Here is a 14,817-nt window from a genome sequence, read left to right as displayed (position 1 = left end):
AAATGCTTGCAGAATGGACTGGTTATATAACTTTTGAAACCTTTTAAAGTCAATTTAGGTAGCATAATCTACCAGAAAGATTACTGTCAAAAGATGGGGTTTTAACTAGCTTTGTCATTCAATCCCTGAGCTGGGGCAGGCCACTTAATTTGTTTCTCACTTCCTCCATCTACAAAAATGTGGATAAAATTTGTTATGTCTTCTTAGAGGTGACAGGATAAACGAACTAACCCATTTGAACTATTATGAGCTCTTCTGAACAAGTAGCAACATAAAGTTCTAAATTTTGTTTCTATTTTATTTTTCTCAGCATATAATTATCTGAGGGAGAATTTAAGTTATTTTGAGAGAAAGTCATAAAACCAGAAATCAAAAGATCTCCTGGTAAAGTTTTAGATTCTATAATTTAAAAAATTAAGTTATTCAGAACAGAACAATTAGTGACTATAGGTAGATTTTTCCACCTTTAAAGATGCTCTGAGTTCGGAAACAGTTTACAGACAACATTAGATTACATACAATTATAAGTATTCAAATTTAAAATGAAACCACAAACATTTTCTTTCAGAGGGTGCGTAGTTTGCTAAAAAGTAAATGGCAAACAATAAATAAATGTTGAAGAGCTATGAATAAAAAATTTTAAGATCATAAAGAGTATTCATAATATAACATATTCCATTTATTAAATTAAATTGAAAAAATCTTCCTTGTAAAGTACATTGTGTTTTAACTATTTTTGTTATTTATGATGAACATTATCCTTAATGGGATATCATCATTCATCTTTCTCCTCACACTGAGTCTCAAAAAATTCACAGCATCTCTTAGAAGCTAACTTCAAAATGACATTTCACTATTAAAAGAGGCTCCCCGATTCCCCATCTGTCTTCACAAATGTGTTCAGGTACATAAAAAAAGAAACATGATATTATCAATACGCCCAAGTTCTGAAGCACTATCATGCTGATCTGATCAAGGTGTAGGTTTCCACCTTAAGCTTTCTTGGCAGGAAATGTTTGATTTCTTTCTGCTTAGTGAAGCCTTTTATCAGCATTGACAGTATTATATAACAGAGTGGAGGCACACAGCCCACTAGTTTAGGCCTTAGCTTCTGTAACAGATCTCAGAGGTAAGATGTAAGGAGAGACCTTTTATGGTCATTTACTCATAAATGAAAAATTTTATTGTTAAGTTTTAGTTGAACAATCAGATCACTTAGATACGAGGCATTATGTCTAAAATTGCTTACTTCTTTTAATCTAATTCTGTATCTCACTGCCCATCTTGACATTTTATTTATTGAGAATAGTGGTCAGGAATGTAATAAACTAAGTTATCACTACATAAAGGCTTTAGGTTGGTCTGCATCAAAGAGAATGCCTTACTACTAATGTAATACGACAACGTTGCGTTGCTGCAAGTGACCACTGACAGTTAAGAACTGGCACTGCCCAAAGGTAACACCAGTGTCCTAGAAGAATATTTCTTCTTCATGAGTTAATTTTTTTAATCTTAAGAGTTATATTAATAAGTGTGTGCCACAGACTATTAGTTCCTAATTGCTTCTGTCTGGTAATGTCTGTAATTAGTATACTGTGTGGATTCTGTCCTTGAGATGTGGTTTTACAAATTTATTAAAGATAAATTAAAAGAGACTTTGAGCAGTAATATTTTCCTTACTGCTTAGCAGTAAGCAACGGCTAAGACAGGCTGAGGATCCAAAAGGCTATTGTTTCTTTAAGTATAAGAACCTCTAGTTCTACCCCAACTACAGGAACTAATTTAGGTTTATCCTGAGTGACAAATTGTAACTCCTTACAAATTCTCTTGAGTTTAGATATTGGAGAGATTGTACTCTCCAATAAGAAGATAGGATTATTAGAGAATTAAAATCTATGGACAGTCTATTTACAGATTTCTCTGTTAATTTTCTTAAGTTACTATAGTCACTTCTAGATTATCTGCATTTGGACAGTCTATTAGTCATAAGAATTCTAGAGCACTATTAGACAGTAATACTAAGTCTTAATATTACAAAAACAAAGTCATAAATAAAAGGCATTAATACTTTGGTTTAAAACTTCTGATACATTTGTTGTTATAATAAAATAGTCTAACAACATGAGCCAAGATGGTGAACTAAACTACCAGTTTATTTTTTACTCTGCACACAACTTAAGGCTTAAAATAGGCTATCTAAAAAATTAAATCATAGTCTCATATATTTCTTTTCAGAACCATTAACATTTTATTACAAATGTATTACTATATCTAATATTTTTATAAAACTTTTTCTCATACTCATTCAATCAACAAACATTCATTTAACACGTACAAAAACTAACATGCTTAATAGTGGATTTTCCCCATCTCTAGCATCTATGTGTCCAGAAAGCTTAATTTTGTATATGGTTTTCACAAATATATGTATATATGTAAATGACAAGTAAATAACCTGCTATTTAAAATATGCTATAGATAAAATGTATAACCAACAAGCAATTACTGTATATCACAGGGAACTCTGCTCAATACTCTGTAATAACCTAAATGGGAAAAGAATTTGAAAAAGAATAGATACATGTGTATGTATTGATATAACTGAATCACTTTGCTGTACACCTGAAACTAACACAACATTGTTAATCAACTATACTCCAATACAAAATGAAAATTAAAAAAATAAAACAAAATAACTTACCAGTAAAAAAAAAAAAGTATGTTATAGAGTTGGCATAGATTCATTTCAATCTCTATTGCTACCTCTAAAATGTTACATAACAATTGATGTCTGAAACAACAAGACTCTGAATCATTGAAAGTAATATAATCTAAACTATGTTAACACTTGTGAGTCTTTAAAATTTGATAAACTAAATATGGCGGGGTGATCTTTTTCTGCAGATTCTGTAGATTCATGATGAAGAGGGATAGAATGGGGGAGTCTCATATATTTGGGAACATTTTTTATTCTTAGAAAAAACAAACTATCTTTAAAAATTAATAATAATATAACATATTTACTAAATCAACAAGTAACAACCAAGCATACAAACTTCAATTTCATATCCTGGCCACTTAATGACAGCAGGAGATGACAGAAGGGAGCTACGAAAAGAGAGAAAGAACAGGAAAGAGAAATAAGGAAGCAAGGAGGAGGGGAGAAAGGGAGATAAGAGGAGAATAAGAAGGAAGGAAGAAATAGAAAGATGATAAATAAGAGAAACAAATCATTTCTTTTAAATCTAACGTTTACTTATTAAAGTATTCACTGTGGACCTCCCTGGTGGCGCAGTGGTTAAGAATCTGCCTGCCAATGCAGGGGACATGGGTTCGATCCCTGGTCCAGGAAGATCCTACATGCCGTGGAGCAACTAAGCCCATGTGCCACAACTACTGAGGCTGTGCTCTAGAGCCTGAGTGCTGCAACTACTGAGCCCATGCGCCGCAACTACTGAAGCCCTCATGCTCTAGGGCTCACGTGCTGCAACTACTGAAGCCCACGTGCCTAGAGCCTGTGCTCCACAACAAGAGAAGCCACGGCAATGAGAAGCCCGAGCACCACAACAAAAAGTAGCCCCCACTCTCTGCAACTAGAGAAAGCCTGCACACAGCAACGAAGACCCAACGCAGCCAAAAAAAAAAAAAAAAATTCATTGTGTATCCTTGAAAAAGACTCATTCTATTCTAAAACAGGGAATTGATTCAAAATTTGATAGATTAACAAAGTGCTGCTATTCTTAGCACCAAGGTTCACATGATATCTTACCTCAAATCCTAGTATTGTTTTAAGATAAAAGAAAACAGATTTTTACCTATGAGAGGAAGGTATCTATATATATAAGGACGTAAGTATAGTAAGAAAACATAAGGAAGGGTTAAAAATACTTTTTTAATTGCCATCAAAGCATTGTAAAAACTAAGTTAAGCAAAGTCTGCCTTCTTTTCTGACCCATGCATAAACTAATAATATATGTATTAGAAACAGAACTTTATGTAACCCGAAGTAAATTGACTATACTGATGATATGAAAGCTAAGTACCTTTTCAGAAAAACAATCCTTATTCTCAATAAGTAAAATGAAAGTACCAAAACAGACACAGAACTAACTGCATTATTACAGAATCACTCCATTAGAAATGATTTCATTGCTTTTCTTTGACTTCTTAAGAGAAGCAGTACACTTGCTTAGGGCACATCCTTCCCTCTCAGACATGAGAGTTCTGAATTCTGCAAAACTTTTAGTCCGGATAATCAAATGTCTATATTTAGTTTTCACAATGAGAGTTTCTCATAGGTTTTAAATAAGATAGCTGTGCTCTGATTATCTAATTAAGCAGTTAAACATCTTAACATTTTAATCTGACTATATCAATTAGAATGTTTTATTAGAATATATTTAAGCAATATTTACATTTACTTTAACCCCAGCTTCAAGACTTAAGACAATAAAATATTTCACCCACAAAGTATTTTTGTTAATGTTTAAATTATAATTATCAATATTGCTTGATGAAAAGAGAACAAAGATAATCAACAAAAACAAAAGTTCATTTTATAAATAAGCCAAGCTTGAAACTTACCACTGAAAAATAAACTTTCAGATAAAAATTTAGTTTTTCTACTTCCATTTCTTGTGTTTTGAATTTCTATTCATTTCCTTAAAAAATCAATTTAATAACTATGTAGAACCTATAATTATCCAACGCTACTGGCAAATAGCAAGACCACTCTTCATCAGTCTTTACTTAGTCAGCATCATATAACCTAAGTTAGTATTTGGTAACTCTAAGTCATGAAATTCGTTGGTCATAAAATCAATTTAGTGGGGTGCGATTAGCATTAAAAAAAGAAACAGAATAGAAAATAACAGTATGCAACAAGAATAATGTTGCTTTCTGAAACCTTTGTTTTAGTAGCATTTATGTTCATAAATATATGTTTTGTCGTACTTTAAAATGTATTTTTAATACAAAATACCATGATAAAGTAAAAAATGATATTATTGCTACAATAACAATACTGGGAAAGAAATTATTTACCATGGTGTCCTGATTGTATTAACATTTTCTGCATAACTATCATGGATTTATATATTAATACACATAGCATTCCTTATCTGTACGGTGCCTCCACTTTGCACACTTATGATGATGGTCACAATTACCAGATTTCCAAGCTAGGTTAAGTATGATTTTGTAAAGGAAATAATAACTAAGGTTAAAGCCTAAAAGTTTCCTATTAATATACTCTTACCTGTTGGTAATCCTTTTCCTCTCAATCGGTCTCGGATAGTCTGGCTTCGATCAGGCTTTTGCTCACTGTTACGGGAAAGCTGATCCGTCTGTACATAGGTAATCAAAAGTCAAGTTTGACAATAGAATCTCCCTTTTATTTTCATGGTAATTGTCTACAGAATGACACCAGTTAGATAATTCTTGGAGAGGATAACGTTTAAGTAAAAACACTCCACGTCTGCTATTGTTAATATATATTCCTTGGATAAGATTTATGTAGTTTAGTTTTGGCCAATTCATCTTCAGGAAATAAAAGCCAAGAAACATCTGTCAAAGACTAATCTGCTAACTAGGGAACAAAATTAGCCAAATTAAAGTAGTTAAAATGAGTTCCATTTCAAAACAACATACTTGAAGTATTTTTTTTTTCCAAACTGATAACCACTTTCACCTCTCAAGTGTGACTATAATTTTAAAACCATATTAATTCTGGTATGATAAAGCTCTCTCCTAATTGCAACTATGCACTGAGGGTGCTGATTTAAATTATTTTCGAAAATAATTTTCTAGATTTTGCCTGCCAGAAATTACATTTGAGAAATATTTTAAACTAAATAGACATATTGAGGGATGACAAATTTAAATCAATGCTCTTTTGAGACACTTTAGAACAAAACGTTTAAGTAGTCTTAAACTTTAATAACTTCAACCGAGGGCACTTGTTTAACATAAAGCACATCAAATTCCACATTACAAGGGGTGAAATGTTAGAATACTGAATTTATTCAGCTGATCAATTAGAGGAGAAACTTCAAGAAGTAAATGTAAGGAGAGAGAATGGTGAAGAGAAATTACTTAACTCTGGCACCAAGAACATGCACACTTATCTGTTTACACACACATACACACATTTTAATATTCCTCCATGAGTGAAACTTATTTAAGTATGCATTAAAAATCCATTTAAGGTAGTATTCGAGGTATTATGCTTCCTACCTATAAGAAGACTTAAATGGAACTATTTCTGAAATGATGTTATCGTTTAAATTATATAAATAGTACTGGTCCACATTGCACTATATTGGCAGTAACTGAAGAGATAAAATCCTGTATCATCTTTGTGAATTCCTGCATTGACACTACTATTAATAATAGTTGTCATTTACTGAGCAATTACTATAAAGCAGGCACTACCTTAAGGGCTTTACAATACTTTATGTTAATTATCTAAAAACCTCATGTGGTACATATTATTATTATCTTCATATTACAATAAAGGGAGAAATAGCAAGGAAAAATTCTAAGGACCTTGAAGCAGCTCATCAACATTGAAATAATTATTTGCAAAACTGTTCAGTAATATGGGTGGATGGTATGTACCATTATTCCTATTTTACAGGTAAGTAAAATTGAGGTCAAACATGCTATATAAATCAGTGGAAAAACCAGGACAACTAAGCTGGACTACTGACTTTTACTCTATGCTAATTAATTTTAAGTAAGTAAGTAAGAATTATAGTCACTTGTAGTGAATTTCACACTGAGTGAAAGACTAACTCGTTCTATCAGCGACTGGAGGCAATGACAGCTTCCAAGGAGCATAATGGCTGACAGCTAATGGCTTTGGGGTCAGAGAGATCCAGATTCCAATTGTGTCTCTGTCATTTACCATGTGTGTGGCCATGGGCAAGTTATTTAATCTATTTGAGCCCCAGTGTCATTATCTCTAAAATGAGGATGAAATTATCTCTTGTAACCTGGGGTTGTGATGAATAAATGTGAAAAAGCACGTAAGTCATTCAGCACAGTGCCTGGCACAAAGTAAACACTTAAAAAATGGTAGCTGTGGGCTTCCCTGGTGGCGCAGTGGTTGAGAGTCCGCCTGCCGATGCAGGGGATGCAGGTTTGTGCCCCAGTCGGGGAAGATCCCACATGCCGCGGAGCGGCTGGGCCCGTGAGCCATGGTTGCTGAGCCTGCGCGTTGGGAGCCTGTGCTCTGCAACAGGAGAGGCCACAACAGTGACAGGCCCACGTACCGCAAAAAAAAAAAAAAAAAAAAAAAAAGGTAGCTGTGAGAGTTACTTCTGCCCAGTGATGTCCAGGAGACTGGCAAGAGCAATGGATGAGGGGAGTGTTATTATTTCTACTTAGAAAGGCAGGCTCTCTACATGCTGATTCCAACTGACCTTTCTATTCTTCTCTCCCACTAAACAACCCCACAGCACACCCCATATCAGACTTATTACTGTTCCTCAAACATCCTGCTCTTTCCCATCTCACAGCATTTGTCCAAGTTTACTTCCCTCTGCCTGGATTACCCTTTCTATCTAGTCTACAGGATCTAGCTCAAAGTGCTATCTTTCAACCCAGTCATTACTTGTATCCTTTCCCCTCAAAATCTCATAGCTTTTAAATCCCTGGCTGATTAATAGGAAACATGCCCATAAAGTGAAGAAGTTAGTACAGATCAACGTTCCTCAGAGCGAGTTTTTACAGAATATCAGTATTATGAGAAGATCTGTGAAAAAAGGCCAATATAAGTTTGGGAAATGTTTCACCTGTGTGCCTATCCCTCTTGAGGGTTAGTAATACAACTTAGTGTATTAAAGGCTCTGGGAAGTTCTATGGTGAAAATATACTTAATTTTCCTAAAATAGTTTTTCCTCAACTTTATTTGACCATAGAGAAAATTTTTTAAACAAAAATATATTTCAAAATATCTGGGAAACTTTGGTCTGAATAGAAGATCAAAGTTTTAGTAGCTTTATCTTTGTTCCAAAAAAAAAAAATCACATACAGGAATATAAACAAATAAATCAGCTCTAGTTAAGGAGGGGAAATAAACAGCCGAGAACTCTCTTCACTTAGCCTCTACTACCTCCCTTCCTCTGACTACAGAATCGCAAAGGCTCCTTGGGGTACAGTTTACAAACCATCTGCCTAGAAGACTTTATGAACCTGTTTCTTATCAACTGGCAAAGCATGTGGAATTTGGATATACCCCTGCCAGCCATACGACATCCTGGTTAAGATGGCAGAACTAAACCCTTAGGGATGAGGAATTAAGAGGAAGCCAGCAAGAACCCTGTGTGACAGCGGTAAATCTAATCCAAAGCCTACATAAAGGAGGGGGACTCAGGCACCATAACCTAAAGGGTCAGAGCAGATAAAGTTTAGACCTACATCAAATATCAAAAACCAAGGGGGGGGGGTCCCAAACTGGAGCAAATGGGATAGAATATAGCTTAAGAAATGCAGCAATGGGACTATTAGATATAGAGATTGTTAGTCCTGGGATTCTTCATATCTAAGACAAGAGAGAAAACAAAGGAGTCCCAGTTTTGGGACAATCTAGTAGGGATACAAGCATGCATCCCTCTTACATACCAGGTGCCAATGTCCAAAGAAGGTAGGGAGGGTTTGAGAATACCTAAGGGGTCCAGACTAATAAGTGAGCAAGAAAGAGGTATAAAGCAACAGAAAGTGCACTTAAATAATTCTAAAACCCATTTTGCATGTCCATACGACTTTCACAGTAGGTAGAATCACTTACTGAAAGCTCCATAGGAAAAGATGTAAGAAAAGAGTCAAGAAGACTTCTCAGCTCTAACATGCTGTGATTCTATAATACCTGATAGAATAAAGTTCTAAAAAAAGACTAACTCCCATAAAATCTAGGAGACTAAATTATTGCAATGGGTTTCTAGATTTTTAAGTACTGTTTCAAATAAACAATTAACATTAGAACCTGAAATTCAATCTCCTGTTCCTAGTCTTCACTGAGAAAATGCTATCCACATTTAAAGAAAATTTTGTGAAATGCTACTAAATTTTAAAGTATGACTATAGGAACCAATTGGAACTGTGGCTTACCCCAGAAAGATTTCCCAGAACCAGTTTTACCAACTGCTTCACGTAGGAAAATGAGGGTGCACAATTGCTATTCCTAATGTGGGCACTGCAAGCGTCCAGGACAGTCCGAACAGAAACCCGAGCATAAATAACATCCTCACACATTCCAAGCAGTATACTGTTGAGATGATCTCCAAGCTTGATAGGCTGCATACAAAGAAAGAAAAGGTAATGTTGGCAAGTGTGAGTAAATCTAACTAACATGAGAGAAACCATTCCAAGGGTCACAGGAACCACACCAAACACACCTGGAGGAAATAAATTTCTTACCTAGTAGCATGTATATTTGACTGCATTTTACATTTTTATAATCCAAAAATTTTATTAGCAGAAGTTGGTTAACAGACATCTCCTAAGGTAGGAGGTATTATAGAAAAACTCTGAGGTGTTTTGGTATGATTAAGAAATGGAATGTTTTGGTTATCCAAGTATTTTGGTAAGCAGTTTATATATATACACTACTTGGGGGGAATAAACAATTTCCTAACATTTCAAAAAAGGAATATATTTGATATATATTTAATGTAATTTGACACTCATGATAACTTAGAAGAGATTTCAAATACTGCAATGACTCAAGGTCATTTAAATATAAGTTGTCATTATGCTGGTGAAACAGAAGCCAAAATGTGAGGTTTTTTTTAATTAGTTGACATAATTTATAGAATATTATATCTAAATGTCCAATAATCATACCAAGAAATGCAAATTAAAACCACAGAAAGAAGTCACTATATATATACTCAGTAGAATGGTTAAAATAAAGGACTGATAATACGAAGTAGTGGTGAGGAGAAAAGCATTGCTTATGGGAGTTTGAACTGGTACATCCACTTTGGTTTAAACATATGCTTTACCTGTGACCCTTCCCTTCCACTTCTCATCCATTTGGGTATTATATTTCATCTTTTAGAGCTCAGCTTAGCAGCAATGTCCTTTAATAAACCTATTCTAACCCTCCAAGTCTAGTTAGAGGCTCCAACGCTTGGTTTTCCATAGCACCCTCCATTTTCCCTAACATAGCATTTGTCACATTGTGTTGTAACTGGTTATTTTGGTTGTCTGTACCTGTGATAGGACTCCACAGACATGGAACATTATATTCCTAGTGTCTGGTACAGTGTCTGACATAAGGTAGGCGCTTAATAAATACTTCTGAATTAATATTAAATATTTCCAAAACAGTTATGATATCTGACAGTGAAATAGAAGTAAATGTTTATACTTCCCATCCAATTTACACATTATAGATACACTGACTTTATTTTCAGTTACCAGAAAAGAGAAAGTGTTAAATTATAGGCTGTGATCACATTTTACATGTAAGTTAGGTTCTATAAAATGACCCTATTATTTCCAGTAATAATTTAAGTTTCTCATTTGTATTTATAGAATTGAAACTGAGGAAAGTAAATATACAGTATTTTTCATGATGTAAAATGAAACCAAACCAAGTTGAAGACTATCATTCGTTTTTCATTGATCTTAAGATGTCTGAATTTTAGAATATAAGCCTAAAATACTTACTGCTTCTTAATTTGATTAAAAAAAAAAAACCAAAAACACAGTTACTTTTGTTTGGAGTTCTAAATGCCTAAAATGACACAATTCTGTATGCTATATCTTTGATGAAATACAGTTATTTTTAAATTTTTGATTATATTTATTACTATGTTTACTATTGTGTCTTCAGGAGATCAGTTATTTTAGAAAATAAAGACTAGAAGCAGCCCAATGATCATCAGAGCCTAAGGCCCCACAAAGTGTTACTTTAATATCTGTGTCTGCTGCTGCAGGAGTAGTGAAGTATGATTTTGAAGTGACAAGAGAAAAAGTAATGAAGTAAAACTCTGAGACATAGTTAGAGCTACTATTATTCCTACAGTTTTTGCATCAAAAAAGGTTATCACTTTCTGTTCAAGAATGAATCATCAAAGAAATTTACAAGCCCCCTTTATCAGTCATTAAATTAAAAGAAATAAAGTGGACTCCCATTTCTCTCGCTATAATTTTGAAGAGGCTACTATATTTCACAGAGTGAACTGTTGAAACAGGTAGTGACTGCTATAATTCTAAGAACAGTCTAAGAAAAATAATTTCTTTAGTACTTTATTATTTCATTCTGAGAGTGTGACATTATTAATGTGAACAACCAGTGTAGAAACACTGGTGTGCCTGACAACACACTGTAGAACACATAAATACAAAGAACTTCTTAAAAAGTGTAAAGTTGTACAAATGTGACAACTTGACTTACTTGGCTCTGAGGTACTTCATGATCAGCCCCCCAATACAATGTCATTCCAAGAGAATAAATATGGATCTAGGAACAGAATTTAAAAAAAAATCATTTTATGTAAAAACTTAATTTAGCAAGTACTATATATTCATGACTTTGCTCCAAAGAAAGTGCAACACATGATTTGAGAAAATCATCATTTCATATTTTGCATTAAAGTATGTGAGAGCTTAAAACAGAAAATAAGACTGGAAATGATCAGAACAGACTTTTTTTTTCCCCCCTCAACTTTCTAGACTGTCTGCTATGAGTAATCATTTTTATTAGTTCTTACTTAAAGTTTCTTTATGAAAGCTCAAGCAAATATGAATAGTCTTACTTTCCCCTTCTTTTACAAAAGGTCAGAAATTTAAAAAATTACTCGACACCTTGCAGTTTTAATTTAACAAGACAGGCATTTCCATATCAATGTTTATAGATCTCATTCTTTTTACTGCTGCATAGAACTCCATTTTGTGGCTATAGCATTGTTTACTTAACTGATCTGTTATTAATGGGCAATTAGAATTTTCCTAAACTTTTGCTATTATAAATAATGTTTTAGCAAACAGCCTTGTGATGTCATTTTGTACATGCAGGTATTCCTCTTGAACTGACTCTCCTAGATTATGAATAAAAGAGTAAATCATCTATAGTTTTGATACATTTTGTCAGATTTTCCCCACAGATGTTTTATCATTTTGCATTTCTACCAGCAACATATGATTTTTTCACAAGCCTTATTCATAGAATGTGTTATGAAGATTTAGATTTTTACCAAACTGAAGAGAGAAAAAAAATCTCATTGCAGTTTTGATTAGCATTTTTCTTACTAAGAATGGATGGGGTAGCAGTAGATAGAGAAAAAAGTTGGGTCAGAAAAGATTCCTTTTTCATTGTCTGTTTGCTTCTTAAAGACTGAAAAAAGGACAACATATTTTTATGCTGGTAGGAATGATCCAACAGGGAAAACTGGAACTGCAGGAGAGAGAGGAGACTGTTGGGAGAACACTGCTGAGTAAGCGGGAGGAAGTGGAAGCTAATGCACAAAGGAGTTGGCTTGACACCTCTGTCACAGTTCTTCTGAAGCAGGGAAGCAAAGAATATGAAAATTTATGTAGGTAGTCCAGTTGTGGGATCTTGGGAGAAGTCTCCTGATCGCTTCTACTATTTTTCCCCTGTGAAACAGGGAGCAAGATTATCAGCCTGAAGTGAGGACAGTTAATCCTTATAAGTAATCATTTTCTAGTTCTCCTGTTAAGTGATTTCAGAGCTAGACTTTTAGCCCATCTCCACCAGTACTGAATAATCTTACCACGAGCATTTTTTTGCACCAATCTTACTCCAGGGCCATCTTATTTTCTTGTCTTTATTTTTTCTTTTCATTTTGCCCTTATTTTCACACCTGTATTTTTTAATTATACAAACTGTCTCAAATCCTCTTTAGATATAGGTGAGGTAAATACAAATAAAACCGGGTATCCTTACAATCTCACAGCATTTTAATCTATTCCTAGTATTGCCTCCTAAATTATTCCTAAGTTACAGATTAGTTGTTCCTCTTTTCAAATATTTTCATGGCTCCCAATTATCAAAAATCCAAATTCTTTTTTTTTGTGGTACGCGGGCCTCTCACTGTTATGGCCTCTCCCGTTGCGGGGCACAGGCTCCGGACGCGCAGGCTCAGCGGCCATGGCTCACGGGCCCAGCTGCTCCACGGCATGTGGGATCTTCCCGGACCGGGGCACAAACCCGTGTCCCCTGCATCGGCAGGCGGACTCTCAACCACTGCGCCACCAGGGAAGCCCCCAAAATCCAAATTCTTTATGATGATATGCAAGGCTCACTCTGACCTGCCTCTAGCTCCATTTCCAGGTTTTTAAGTTTTCCTTCAATTATCACTCCTTGCTCTATTACACGTAACACTTCAGAACTACTATATAATTCTCTGTTGGCAAAATAAATCTTTCTCTTTCCCAGCGCTTCTTGAGCAGTTCTTCCTACCAAGAATTTATTTCTTTTTTCATCTGTCAATAAAAGTTCCACCCATTATTGATATAGTCCAGAGATGATGTTATCTATTATGTATGCTATACAAATCTTCTCAAACAGGATAAAGCATTCTCTCTTATATGATAGTTATTATTTCATTTGTATCTCTAATGAAACAGTTAACTAATACTACCTGTAACATAGTTAAGATGTGTCCTTGTTTGTCTTCCTTGAGAAAGCCTTTTTAACACATCTTAATATCCCTCTTAGCAGTTAACACAGAACTTTTACATAATAGATATTCAATACATGCCTACTGAATTCAATTAAATGTGCATAAAGTTCAAGGCAGCATGATGTAGGCTATTTGTATCATATTTCTGTTTAGAATTCAAAGAACCTCACATGGGAACACGTTTTCAAAGAGTCTCATATATGAAAAACATTTTTCATAACTTTAGCAAAAATGACTAACTGCATACTCAAATATATTTCTCTTAATATATTAATTTTGATTTGTGATCCTTTGAGATACTGGTAGTATTTTAAGATTCTTTACTACATTTACTTGTCAGGAGGCTAATTGAGTTATTTTATTTTAATAATTTTTATACAAGACTATATAAAATTATTAACATCATTTTTAAAACTAGGTTATAAAAATATACATCTGTTGATCATTTATGTATATAGTATAATGATTAATTTTATGTGTCGACTGTACCATGGGATGCGTAGATATTTGGTCAAACATTATTCTGGGTGTTTCTGTGAGAGTGTTTTTGGATGCAGACTGCTCTCCCCAATATAGGTGGTCCTTATCCAATTATTTGAAGGCCTGAATAGAACAAAATAGTTTACCCACCCCCAGGTAAGAAAGAACTTTCTGTCTGACTGCCTTCAAACTAGGACATCAACTTTTTCTTGCCTTTGGATTTGATCCGAAATACCAGCTCTTCCTGGGTCCTGAGCCTGTTGGCCTTCATTGTGGAACTACACCCTCAGTTCACCTGGTTCTCAGACCAGAACTACACCATTGGCTCTCCTGGGTCTCCAGCTTGCTGGCTCACCTTGGAGATCTTGGGACTTGTCTGCCTCCATAATTACATGAGCTAATAAGACTCTCTTTATATACACACACACACAAACACACATATCCTATTGATCCGGTTTCTCTGGAGACCTCTGCTTGATACATATAGATATGAAATATCTATATATAGAAAAAACATGCAGAAATGATAGTTGCTATTTTATTAGGATAGTGCTTTATGGGTTCAAAATTTTTAATATTTTAAAAATCATTTAAAATTTTGTTAAATAAATAACTCCAGGTACATCAGATCTTTGTTAATGTATAATAATATCTGGTATCTAATATTAGAGAAATATTATTA

General features: G+C 34.2%; 1 protein-coding gene across 12 annotated transcripts in view; it reads right to left on the bottom strand.

Moving 5' to 3' along the window:
- PTPN13 (protein tyrosine phosphatase non-receptor type 13) overlaps nt 1-14,817 on the bottom strand; it is a 234,925-nt gene that overhangs the window by 125,993 nt on the left and 94,115 nt on the right. For all 12 annotated transcript variants that reach the window (XM_060299633.1, XM_070045602.1, XM_070045603.1 and 9 more), the window contains exons 4-6: nt 11,408-11,473; nt 9,112-9,297; nt 5,258-5,345 (exon numbers count right to left, since the gene is read on the bottom strand). In XM_060299633.1, coding sequence (XP_060155616.1) covers nt 5,258-5,345; nt 9,112-9,297; nt 11,408-11,473 — 340 coding nt within the window. The remainder of the gene's footprint in view (nt 1-5,257; nt 5,346-9,111; nt 9,298-11,407; nt 11,474-14,817) is intronic.

This window comes from Globicephala melas, chromosome 5, assembly GCF_963455315.2.
Source record: "Globicephala melas chromosome 5, mGloMel1.2, whole genome shotgun sequence".
NCBI lineage: Eukaryota > Metazoa > Chordata > Mammalia > Artiodactyla > Delphinidae > Globicephala > Globicephala melas.
The sequence above is the reverse complement of the archived record's forward strand: the minus strand, read 5'-3'. Positions and strand labels throughout refer to the sequence as shown.